General features: G+C 44.2%; 1 protein-coding gene across 4 annotated transcripts in view; it reads left to right on the forward strand.

Annotated features, from left to right (window-relative positions):
- Positions 1–1,216: 1,216 nt before the first annotated feature.
- UBR3 (ubiquitin protein ligase E3 component n-recognin 3) overlaps positions 1,217–12,288 on the forward strand; it is a 158,909-nt gene continuing 147,837 nt past the window's right edge. For 2 of the 4 annotated variants that reach the window (XM_055123540.1, XM_055123542.1), the window contains exon 1: positions 1,217–1,908. In XM_055123540.1, coding sequence (XP_054979515.1) covers positions 1,310–1,908 — 599 coding nt within the window. In that variant the 5' untranslated portion in view covers positions 1,217–1,309. The remainder of the gene's footprint in view (positions 1,909–12,288) is intronic. The other 2 variants (XM_055123541.1, XM_055123543.1) reach the window with 1 other exon arrangement.

Below are 12,288 nucleotides of genomic sequence, written 5' to 3' on the forward strand. Positions count from 1 at the left end.
TTCTTGAGGCTTGAGATGGTGTCTGGGGATATTTATGAATAGAGCTTTAGCAAATTTTTAGGATCAGGCAAGTTGAAGCAGCCCTGGTATAGAAAGAGCAGGGTTTTGGAGTCAGATGTTCCTGGTTTCTAGTAAAACTTCATTGATTGCCAGCTTTACCTTTTGGAGCACATAAATTACCCTGTGAGTGCTATAATAATAGTATTTAAGTGCAAGAACGATTCACACTCTTGTTGAGAGGATAAAAAATTAACATGCATAAAGAACAGGACCCAAAATAAATATGCACCAACATTTTAGTTATTATAATTATGTTCCGTTTATTCAGATTAATGTCACATTACTTATTGATAATAACAAGCACTCATTCTTTGCTTTCAAGATCTTACTAATTAGTAGTGGTATGGAAATGAGATTTGTAAAACAAAGGCAATAAGTTAATATCATAAATAAATTCAGAGCCATTTATTTTTACAGAAAGTAAATCACTTGGGCAGGGTATTGTTAGAACAGGGTTGTGGGGTAGCCTGTAGGGTGGAGTAGGGTGGATGAGAAACAATAAAGACCCGGGAGCAGGAAATGATAAAGCTTCAGAAAGCAATGGTTCCGTTCATACAGAGACTTTGACTAGTAGTAGTAGTAAAGGAGGGGAAGATAGGTAGGCTTTTGAGAGAATTAGGCATTTAAGTTTTATTTCTACTAAAGATTTTGACCTGGAGAATGAAAGAGGGTACTTTAATCTTCTAAAAATGATGTACTTTAGGAGATTAATCTGAGAGGAAGAATTGATTCAGGGAGAAAAGTTGGAGGTTGTCGCAATAATGGTAACTAGTAATCAAGGCTTTCCTAACAGTGGGAACCTACATCTCAAAAAGACTTGCAGACGCTTAAAGTACTTGTAAAATCTGTTTAATTCCTATAGTCCAGGGGAATAAAAAAAAAATTGTGCCTGTGCAAGATTTTCTGTAAATCGCCCAGATCAAAATAAGTAAAAGAATAAATAAACGAATAGACAGCGAGATAAACAAGCGGATTTCGGACCGTCCCTTATTTCAAGAGGTCTCAAATTTGGCCTTGAGATGGGAGGAGGGGAAGCCCTGGGAAGCCTTCCAGGCGCCGAGAGGAGGGGCGCGGGGGGCCCCCAGCAGCCCGAGGGGGCGTAGGGCTAGGGGCGGGGATGCGGGAGGAGGTGCGCCGCAGCTCGGGATATCGCGAGAGTTGGGCGGGCCGAGCCGTCGCAGCAGTCAATTCCCCCACCTTCCCGGGAGGACCGCCGGCCCTGGACTCCTCCAAATTCTGAGCTCTCATCATGGCGGCGGCGGCGGCGGCGGCGGCCACGGCGGCCGTCGGGGGGCCGCAGCCGCCCCCAGCCGAGCTGCCGGCGCCCGGGCTGGTCCTGGACAAGGCGGCCACCGCCGCGCACCTGAAGGCGGCCCTCAGCCGGCCGGACAACCGGGCAGGTGCGGAGGAGCTGCAGGCGCTGCTGGAGCGGGTGCTGAGAGGCGGGCGGCCGGGGGCCGCGGCGGCGGCGGCGACGGCGGCGGCGGCGGCGGCGGCGGCGGCGGACGGCGACGAGGCCCCGGGGGCGGGCGGCGGCGGCGGCGGCGGCCCGGGGGCGGCCGAGGAGGAGGCCCTGGAGTGGTGTAAGTGCCTTCTGGCGGGCGGCGGCGGCTACGAGGAGTTCTGCGCCGCCGTGCGGGCCTACGACCCCGCGGCGCTCTGCGGCCTGGTCTGGACAGCCAACTTCGTGGCCTACCGCTGCCGGACGTGCGGCATCTCCCCGTGCATGTCGCTGTGCGCCGAGTGCTTCCACCAGGGCGACCACACCGGCCACGACTTCAACATGTTCCGCAGCCAGGCCGGGGGCGCCTGCGACTGCGGGGACAGCAACGTGATGCGGGAGAGTGGGTGAGTGGAACCCTGCACGCCCCCCCTCCCTCCCCGCCCCTGACCCAGCAACCCCCCCCCCCCACGCCCTTAACCCAGCCCGGGGTGGGGGTCAGCGCGGGCGAGCACGCCCGGGGTGGGGGTGACACCCGAGGAGGCCCGGAGAGCGGTGGCTGGGAGCCGGCCCCGAGCTGTCAAGGGAAGGCCGTGGGGGAGGGTGCAGCCACATGGGGATGGAGGTGACGGAGCTGTCAGTGGGGGAAAGGGGGTGGGGAGAGCGCGGAGCCTGGGGAGGGAAGGCGGCTGTGCATTTCTTTTTTTTTTTTTTTCCGGGGACACCGGGGCGAGTGAGTGGTAGCGGTGGGGGAGGGGGAGGGGAAGCGGTGCGTGTGGGTGAAGGGGAGGGTGGAGGAGGGGATGCAGCGGGGACCACGGCGTCGAGCTGTCAGTCGTGCACTCGTCGGGAGGGCTGTGCAGCTCGCCCGGTCCTGGGGGAAGAAATGGACGTGGGGGAGTGTTGCCGGGGAGCGGGGATGGTGTTGGGGTTGAGAGCAGGGCTGAGGTGGTCTTTGCAATTGTCGGGAAGGGCTGGTGGCGGAGGTGGGGTGTGTGTGGGGGGCGGGGGAGGAAGGACCACTGAACAGTCTGGAAGGAGCCCCTGGAGCTGAAGGGGCTTGCGGGAGGAGGGGAGGGGAGGGGCCTGCAGGAAAAGCTACTGTGGCGCTGTCAGTGGAGTATTTGGCTTGCTGGAATGGCCTTGGGAGAGCCGGGCTCCTGAGCAGTCGCTTAGAGAATAGCCCCCAGAGCAGAAGCACAACCAAAGCGCCCAGTTGCAAGGACACTTGAGTCTTGAGTCCGTGACTAATATGTGAACATGTATCTGAAAGTCGACTCTCAACAACTGCTTTTTTTTTTTTTTCTTCCCCTAGGCAGGATGTACCAGGGTTGTTGGGACTGAGTACAACAGACATTTCAGAGGTTGCAGTGAATTTCCGAGTTGATATGTAGTGTCTTGGCTTGAGACACGATGTCAGTGTCAGGCAAAGTACTGGGAAAAGAATAAACTGGATTTTTGGCTGGGCCATAGTTGAAATAGTTATGTGAGCAAATCCAGTTTTTCCAAGATTTTCAGTGTTCAGGTATTAAAATTAATGTTAGAATATAATCTCTTTAAAGATGGTCACTGTTTTCCTCTTGGAGTACTTGGAGCTTATTGTTCTTTCAAGATGTTTGTATGTACTAGGTGCAAGCAAGACTCCTAGGAAGTTAAACATGATAAAGACACTCAGAACCTACCCCCTATGCTTACACTAGAGTAGCAAATGGTAGTTTGGGAGCTAAAAGAGACTCCTAGAGAGCAAAAGAAAAGAGATCTAGATAGGTATTTTGAGCTTGTTGATAATAAGAATAGCTATAGAAATAGTTAACATTTTGGAACTTAAAAATATATGCCTGACACGTACAATTTTTAAAAATTCAATAATTTGGATAGATAAGATATTTATATAGCTAAAAAAGCCATCTATCTAGTTTCTTCCAACCATTATTTCTCATAGTACAAAAATAAACAGGGATGAACATGTTCAGTTACTCTTGCTTAACAAATGTTTCAAGGTTGGAATATATATTCCACAGTGGTTCCAGTAGACAGTGCCTACCTAATTGTATTGTAGGCTACTCTAGGATCGTGTACTTATACTCACACATCGGCCCATTGATGAAATTGTCTAATAAAAAGTCTGTACAAATGATGTATCTCTGTATTTTTATTTTTCAGTCTTTTCATGGGAAAGGTTACATAGCATATGTATTGTTTACACATCTTGCATTTTCACTAAGAGGTCTGTCTAGGTCAGTAAACCAAAATACTAATTCTATTTACAAAACAATAACAAAACCCAAAACTGCTGTACAATGTTCATGTCATGAATTTTCTGTTTTAATTTTAATCATTGGGCGAGTTCAGGGATCGATAGTGCAGTTCATGTAGGAGTCCTGAACTAGGCCCCCGGCATCTCATGGTATCTTCCAAAAGCATGTCTGGAACAGTGCTTCTCCAGCACCAAAGATAAAAATCCACAGGTAACACAAAAAAGTTGTTCAGGTTTACACAAATAGTAAAGTAGGGATGCTGGTTACACACCACTTCTATTGCATTGTTATTGATGCTTCTATTTAATGCTGTATTTTGTCTTTAATAATAAAATATATACATATGTGTGTCGATATATATATTTTTGGTGTGTTACAGTGTTTTGTGTACATATATATGCACCGTTCTTAGTTTTGTATGTTTCTTTTCTATTTTGGGCTATACCTGGTGGTCCTTAGGGCTTATTTTAGGCTCTGTGCTCAGGAATCACTTCTGGCAAGTTCACAGGGAGTTTATGGGGTGCTGGCATTGAACCTGGATGGCTACATACAAAGCAAATGCCCTACCTGCTGTACTATTGCTCTACTCCTGCCTTCTTTTTTCTTTTCTTTTAAACACCTTTTTAAAAACAGGAATTTTAAAACAGGAATTTCAGAACTGAATATCCTCTACTGATATTTAGACACTTTTTGTTGCTGAAGTGCCAGAGATGGAAAGGTGTCCTTGCATGTGAGGCCTGTCCTTGACCTTTGTTTTTTTTTTTTTTTTTTGCTTTTTGGGTCACACCCAGCGATGCTCAGGGGTTACTCCTGGCTTTGCACTCAGGAATTACTCCTGGCAGTGCTTGGGGGACCATATGGGATGCCGGGGATCGAACCCGGGTCAGCCGCGTGCAAGGCAAACGCCCTACCCGCTGTGCTATCGCTCCGGCCCCTGTCCTTGACCTTTGATCTCCATCCACCCCAGCCCTACTTTGTAGGAAGGTTTACTCACACTAGCATTTTTTTAAAAAGTAGAAAATATATTGATATATATATGTAATATATATTAATTATACTCAGTTTTGGAATACAGTGGTAATTACCAGATTCATCTAGATGAGATGCAAGTCTGTCTCTAATTTTGATGCTTCAATACCAGAGTGGATATATATCTGAGAGTTGGATTGAGGATATTCGTACAGGTATAGGGCATCTGCATTATAGGTAGTCCAGATCCTAATTGCCTTTACATTTGACTTTACTCACATTTTGTAGATAATTATTTTCCTGAAGACTGGAAACTTATGTGATTTGATAGTAATTAAAGGTAGTGGCTTTTATCTGAAGTATAGTGCTAATGCCTGTGTATGATAGGAGTGTCTTATCTGATATCAGAAAGGCAAGACTGAATAAAAGTAATGTGATCATGTGATTATTATGAAATTTTTTATAACTCTTTGGATTCGATAGTTATAATGATACTGGGTTACACGGCTATTTGTTGCCTTGAGATACCAATGTTGGCCATCAGTGTACACATTACAAGACTGCCTCTGGAATTGTTTTTTTTTTTCTATAACTAGTTGTATAATCTCTTTATAACCTTTTATAACATCTTTGTAGTTAGCCAATTATAGTAGTATTCAAGGTGGGCAAGGCTGGACAACCCTGGCAGGGACACAAAACATGTTTTTTCAGTTACTGATGTTTCTTCAAATTACATCAGGTTAGTAGAGTTAAAGATGTAGTGATTTAGGGGTTTGCTATTCTAGTTATATTATAAGTTTGTAGATCTCAGTGGTCAAGAAATTTTAAATATTTCACTTTTCTCTGTCTTTATAGAAGAAATCCTCCTATGCCTAAGTGAGTATGATAGTATATGAATTGAAGTGGGGATGGATAGAAGATCTTTCAGAATGTGTATTACTATTTGACCTTCAAATTTATAATTAGAGAAGTTTATATTTTTATTTTTGTGTGCACAGTCAGAAGTATTGAAGGGTTATTTCTGAGTCTGTGTTCAAGAGTGACCATAGGGAGTGCTTGGTTGACCATATGTGGTGCCAGGGACATAAATTGGGGTCATCTGGGTGCAAGGAGGTCACAGAACTATTTTTTTTTTTTTTTGCTTTTTGGGTCACACCCAGTGATGCTTAGGGGCTACTCCTGGCTTTGCACTCAGGAATTACTCCTGGCAGTGCTGGGGGGACCATATGGGATGCCGGGGATCGAACCCGGGTCGGCCGCGTGCAAGGCAAACGCCCTACCCGCTGTGCTATCGCTCCGGCCCCCACAGAACTATTTTTGTTGGATAATATTGTTATAATAAATACAGTGATTTTAGCAGGTTTACAAAACAAGGGAAGGAAACAACTTATAATTCATTTGTTTTATTGTTGTAAGCCCTATGGTGCTTAGGGCTTACAGACCCGTGACTCTCTGCTCAGGGATCACTCTTGGCAGTGCTCAGGGGACCATGTAGGATGCCAGGAATTGAACCTGGGTAGGCTGCATGCAAGGCAGGTACGCTGCCCATTGTACTATCACTCTGACCCCTTTCACCCCCAGTTTTTGTGGCCAATAACATACTTGGTTCTTGGTATGACTAGAAATAATTTTCAGGTCTGGGATGGCAGACTGCAGAGCTTGTAGATTTGTGCTCAGTGGCATACCAGGGATTTGAACTCATGATTACATTTGCAAGACACGTCTCTTTCTCTGGGCCCCTGTTGTGTTTTTGGGCCACACCCAGCAGTACTTAGGGACTACTTGTGGCTCTGTGCCTCTGATTCCTTGCAGTGATCAGGGGACCAAATGTGATGTCAGGGATCCAACGAGGTCTGGCTGCATGCAAACCCCTGTACTATGTCTCTGGCCCCTCACAGTTATTTCTTAATGTCCTTTACATATCTAATGAGTATTCAGCTTTTTCCAGTTGTTTCATAGATGACTTTTTAAACTCCCTCCGCCCCTTTCTTTGTCGTGATTCTCCTCATGGTCATTTCTGTGACTGTTGATTTGATGGACTTGTACTTACGTCTAGCTGTGGTGTTCACGCATTTAGCTGTGGGGGTCACGCATCAGGTGTGGTGCTGCAGCTCTGCAGAGGTGCTCACCAAGGTTTATGCTTCTTTAATTGCAGTTTATGCTTTTTTTCTGGGGAATGCACTCCTAGTTGAGGTGCACAAGGTATGGTTGTGGTTCATGGAGGGCAGTTGTTGCCACTGCTGTGCTCACACATGTGTTTGCCAGGAGTCACACTTCTGGTTATGACACTTGTCCATCTCTTTAATTGTGGTGAATGCTGGGAGTCGTAACCCCCTCCTTTTTTTTTTTTTTTTTTTTCTTTTTGGGTCATACCCAGTGATGCACAGGGTTACTTCTGGCTCTGCACTCAGGAATTACACCTGGCAGTGCTGGGAACATGGGATGCTGGGGATCGAACCTAGGTCTGCAGCGTGCAAGGCAATCATCCTACCCACAGTGCTATCGCTCCAGCCCCCTGTTGTACCCCTCTTTGTGTTGCTTACACACACCTGACTGTGGTGTGGCCATGGCCTGTACACATGGGACGCTGGAGATTTGAACTTGTGACCATGCTTATAAGGCAGGCATTTTGAGACACTGGTCATTCCCTGGGACTCATTAATATTTCTTTTTGCTCAGGGATTATTCCTACTCTGCACTCAGGAATTACTCCTGGCGGTGCTTGAGACCATATGGGACGCCAGGATTGGGACCTGAGTCGGTCATGTGCAAATGGCTTACTTCCTGTACTGTTGGTCTGGCCCCTCTTTCCTTTTTTTTTTTTTTTGGGTGATGGTGGGGGAGGTTGTGGGGCTACACCCAGTGATGCTAAAGAGCTATTTTGGCTCTGTGATCATTCCTGGTGGTGTCTGGGGGACTCTGCAGTGCTGGGACCCAAACACAGGGCCCCACAGGGCCCTTTACATGCAAAGCATGTGCTGCAGCCTTTTGTGCTATCTCCCCTGCTAACACTGCCTTTTAAAGACAGAATTTTCAGTTTTGGCAAAGTTTATTTTATTCATGTATTTTCATTTGGATTCTGTCTTTGGTATTAGGTTCTAGGTCACTGTCACTGTCATCCCGTTGCTCATCGATTTGTTCAAGCGGGCACCAGTAACGTCTCTCATTGTGAGACTTGTTGTTACTGTTTTTGGCATATCCAAAAATATGCCAAAGCAATAGCACAGCGGTTGGAGCGATAGCACAGCTGTTGGTCTTCCGCCTTTCACGCGGCCAACCTGAGTTCAATTCCTCCGCCCCTCTCAGAGAGCCCGGCAAGCTACTGAGAGTATTGAGCCTGCGCGGCAGAGCCTGGCAAGCTACCCGTGCATATTGGATATTGGATATTGGTATTAGTTAGCAGTAAGAAATATTTACCTAACTCAACACTAAGATTTTCTCCTTGAAAGGTTTATAGGTTTAGATCTCCTGAAGGCTTTTTAAAATAGATTTAATTTTATTTTGTTGTTTGTTTTTTTGCTTTTTGGGTCACACCTGGCGATGCACAGGGGTTACTCCTGGCTCTGCACTTAGGAATTACCCCTGGCGGTGCTCAGGGGACCATATGGGATGCTGGGATTAGAACCCGGGTCGGCCGCGTGCAAGGCAAACGCCCTATTCGCTGTGCTATTGCTCCAGCCCCATGCTTTAATTTTAAATAGATTACGTTTTATTGTAATTTATTTTATTGTAATTGTACAATTTAAATACAATCTATTTAAAATTGATTTTTATAAATGTGTTTGCCTAAAAATTCAGGATTCAACTAAAAAGGTGAAAAGTAATACCTGGAGATTTAGCTCAGTGGTAGGGCACTTGCTTTATAAGTGTGAGACTCTGGGTTTGATTATTGGCACTGGAAAAGAAAAAAAAAGAAAAAAATGTTTTATTTTAGACCAAAGAATTGAAATTTGGGATATATAGATTCAGGTTGGAAAGCTAAAATCTACCCCCAAGTAGGGATAATTAGAGTTTTTATGACAGTTAAGAGGAGGGTAAGCAAGGTGGTAAAAGAAAAGAGTTGATTAGTGTCAGTAAGGCTTAAATTTTCACTCTCTGTATAATTGGTTGTTGATTTGATGGAAAGGATGAAAAGGTAATTGATCCTGTTCTTTGAATAAAAGTTCATAATCCTCAGTTTTCAAACCTTTTTTTAAAAGACAGTTTTTAGAAACAATTGCTTTTGATTGGGAAAATAACCCAGAGGACTAGTGTGCATGTGATGGGCCCAGGTTTTGATCCCCAGTTTAGATGAGACAGGCAGTACAGTTTTCACTCATGATCTATTTTGTCATTTAAAATGTCTTCTCAGAAATCAGCATTTTAATGTATGCCATGAAGTACAGATTAAAGTTCATGGTTTTGTATATAGATACCCGCTTGTGGAAAACTTCTGTTTTTTTCATTGAGCAAACATTTGCACCTTTGGTGAAAATTAGTTCATATATGTGAATTTGGTTCTGGATATTCTTTATGCCAGTACCTATTTGTCTTCATTTCTGAAGCTTTATGGTACACTTTGAAACTTGATAGTGTTAGCTTTCTAATTTTATTTTTACATTAAAATTATTATTGCTATACCTTTGTATGTCTATGTGAATTTTATTTTATTTTATTTCAGTTTTTTTACTTTAAAAATTTTTTAAAAAATTTTATTGAATCACCGTGAGATAGTTACAAGCTTTCATATTTGGGTTACATTCTCACAATGATCAAACACCCATCCCTCCACCATTGCGCATTTCCCACCACCAATATTGGGTATATCCCCCCACCCCTGCTCACCCTCCCCCTGCCTGCAGACAGTATTCCCCATACTCTCTACTTTTGGGCATTATGGCTTCCAATACAGACACTGGGAGGTCATCATGTTTGGACCATTATCTACTTTCGGGATGCATTTCTCATCCCAGCTGGTTCCTCCAGCCATCATTTTCTTAGTGATCCCTTCTCTGATTCATCTGCCTTCTCCCCTCTGCTCATGAAGCAGTCTTCCAGCTATGGGGCATTCCCCACCGTGAGAACAGTTACAAAGCTTTCAGGTTTAAGTTTCAGTCATACAATGAACAAACACCCATTCCTTTACCAGTGCACATGTCTCACCACCAAGAACCCCAGTATACTCCCTATCCCACCCACCCCCAACTTGCCTGTGTGGCAGATGATTTTCACTTTACTCTCTCTTTACTTTGATTACATTCAATGTTTCAATAGAAAACCCATTATTATTATTTGGAATTTACCCCCAACAATCAGACCTGCTGAAAAGGCATCATTTGATAATTTGTTTTCTATTGCTGATAATGAAGAGCATATGGTTTTGGATTTCTGGTATTTTAGTAATTAAGTTCAGAGGGATTTCTGCCAGAAGCTGCTTCGTTCCAAAATTGGTTTGTGTGCCTTTGGGATCCTGGCCGTTCAGGAGCAGAGGAACTGTTCATGGGCGGCCGCTTGGGGTCTCGTTTGGATGGGGAGCAGTGCCAGTTCTGCCCCTGCATCCTGAGATTCCGCACGCACCCAGTCACTGCAAACTCATACCTCTGTCCAGTAGGCTCTGAAAGATGGCAGTCACCATGCTGCCGCTGAAGGGAGAAGGCAGAAGGGACAATGCCCTTTACCCCCACCCACTCCCTGCACAGGGCCATAGCTTAGTTCACAGTCTAGAAGCATTTCTGCCAGAAGCCGCTTTGTTCCAAAATTGGTTTTTGTGCCTCTGGGATCCTGGCCGTTCGGGAGCTGAGGAGCCATTTGTGAGCAGCTGCTTGGGGTCTCGTCTGGGCGGGTGAATTTTATTTTATTTAAATCTTGTTTTTCTTTTGGGGCTTGAGTGATAGCACAGCTGGTAGAGTGTTTGCCTTGCACGTGGCCAACCTGGGTTCCATTCCCAGCATCTCATATGGTCCCCTGAGCACCGCCAAGAGTGATTCCTGAGTGCAAAGCCAGGAGTAACCCCTGAGCATCACCGGATGTGACTCAAGAAGCAAAAACCAAACCAAACCAAACCAAACCAAACAAAAACAAAAATCAAATAAAAATCCCAAAACCAAAAAACTTTTTTTTGGTGTGTGGGCCACCCTGGTGGTGCTCAGGGTTTACTCTTGGCTCTGCACTTAGGGATCACTCCTGGGGGGCTCAGGACCATGTGTGGTGCTGGGTATCCATGTGCAAGACATGCAACCTCACTGTACTATCTCCAGCTCCTCTATGTGAATTTTAGAATCTCTCTTTCTATAAAAAAAACCTGCTGGAACTTTGATTGGGTTTGAGTTGAATCTGTAGATTGATTTGGGTAATTGTCATCTTAAAGTTACTAAATCTTCCAACATATGTGGTAAATCTATTCATTTATTTAGGTCATCCTCAGTTTTTTTCAGCAGTGCATATAGTTTTCAGTCCATAGATGTTGCATATTTGTTTATGCTGTTAAAAAGAAATGCCTCTTCTTTCCCATTTAATAAAATTATTAGTAAACCTATGAATGATAAGTAACTTGATAACTTATCAAAACCATAATACAATGTATGTATTTTGGTAAATACTAGTTATGTTTTGGCATTTATACTGTCATTTTGTATGTGTGTGTGTGTGTGCATGTGCATGTGTGTTTGCTTTCTTTGAAGCTTGAATAATTTTTTTCTTATTTTTGCTGTCATGATCTAGTGTAAATATAATGACTTAGTCATTTGAATTCTAGATTAAAAGGTGAGAGGAAGGAATTACTTATGAATGCTTGGGAAAATGGTGCTGCCATTCATTAGCCAAAATAAGGAACCCAGGAAGGGAATGGGTTAGTATCTGTATGTATTTTTTTAATCTCTGAAAGTAATCTAGTCTGTTTTGGTAACTATATTACTCAATTTACTGTTAGCCACCTCATAATTAAGATGTGCAGGATTTTATAAACTTGATCTTTAGCACTTCCTGAGATGTTAATGTTTCTTATTCTGATAATGGTGAGGCTTTGCTTTAAGGTTATTTGAAGTAATATTTAGCTAGCTAGTGGATGTCTATTGTCTGATGCCTAAGGGTCTTCAGCTCCATAGCCATCCATGCTCAGGAAGTCTTATACTGGGGATTGAACTCAGGTTGCATCCTAACCACTGTACTGTCTTCCAGACTTAGATATTTTTTCACGTTTCAAATTAAAATGCACAAGGAAAGTATATAAAATGTAAATGTATAGATAATAGACCTGCTCATCTTGTTTGTTTCTGCTTATTGTGTTTCCTTATAGTTTGTAGACCTTTAAGAGAATTTTTTTAGAATATTAGTCATTTCACTGGGGGCATCCCATTTACACGTGGCTCACTGGGCTGGATAATTCAATGCTAGACCCTGGCAGTGTGGTGCAGCTTAGACGTAGTGATTCTGGGGACCACTGCAGTGTAGTGGTCGGGGTTACCAGCGGTGCTGGAGGGAGGTTGCCATATTGTGTTGGGGATCAGATATATAAAATACGTGCTTCTGACAACTGTGCTGTCTCCCAGACCTTGATCCTAAACACCAAGGTCTTACACATAC

Source organism: Sorex araneus, chromosome X, assembly GCF_027595985.1.
Source record: "Sorex araneus isolate mSorAra2 chromosome X, mSorAra2.pri, whole genome shotgun sequence".
Taxonomy (NCBI): Eukaryota; Metazoa; Chordata; class Mammalia; order Eulipotyphla; family Soricidae; genus Sorex; species Sorex araneus.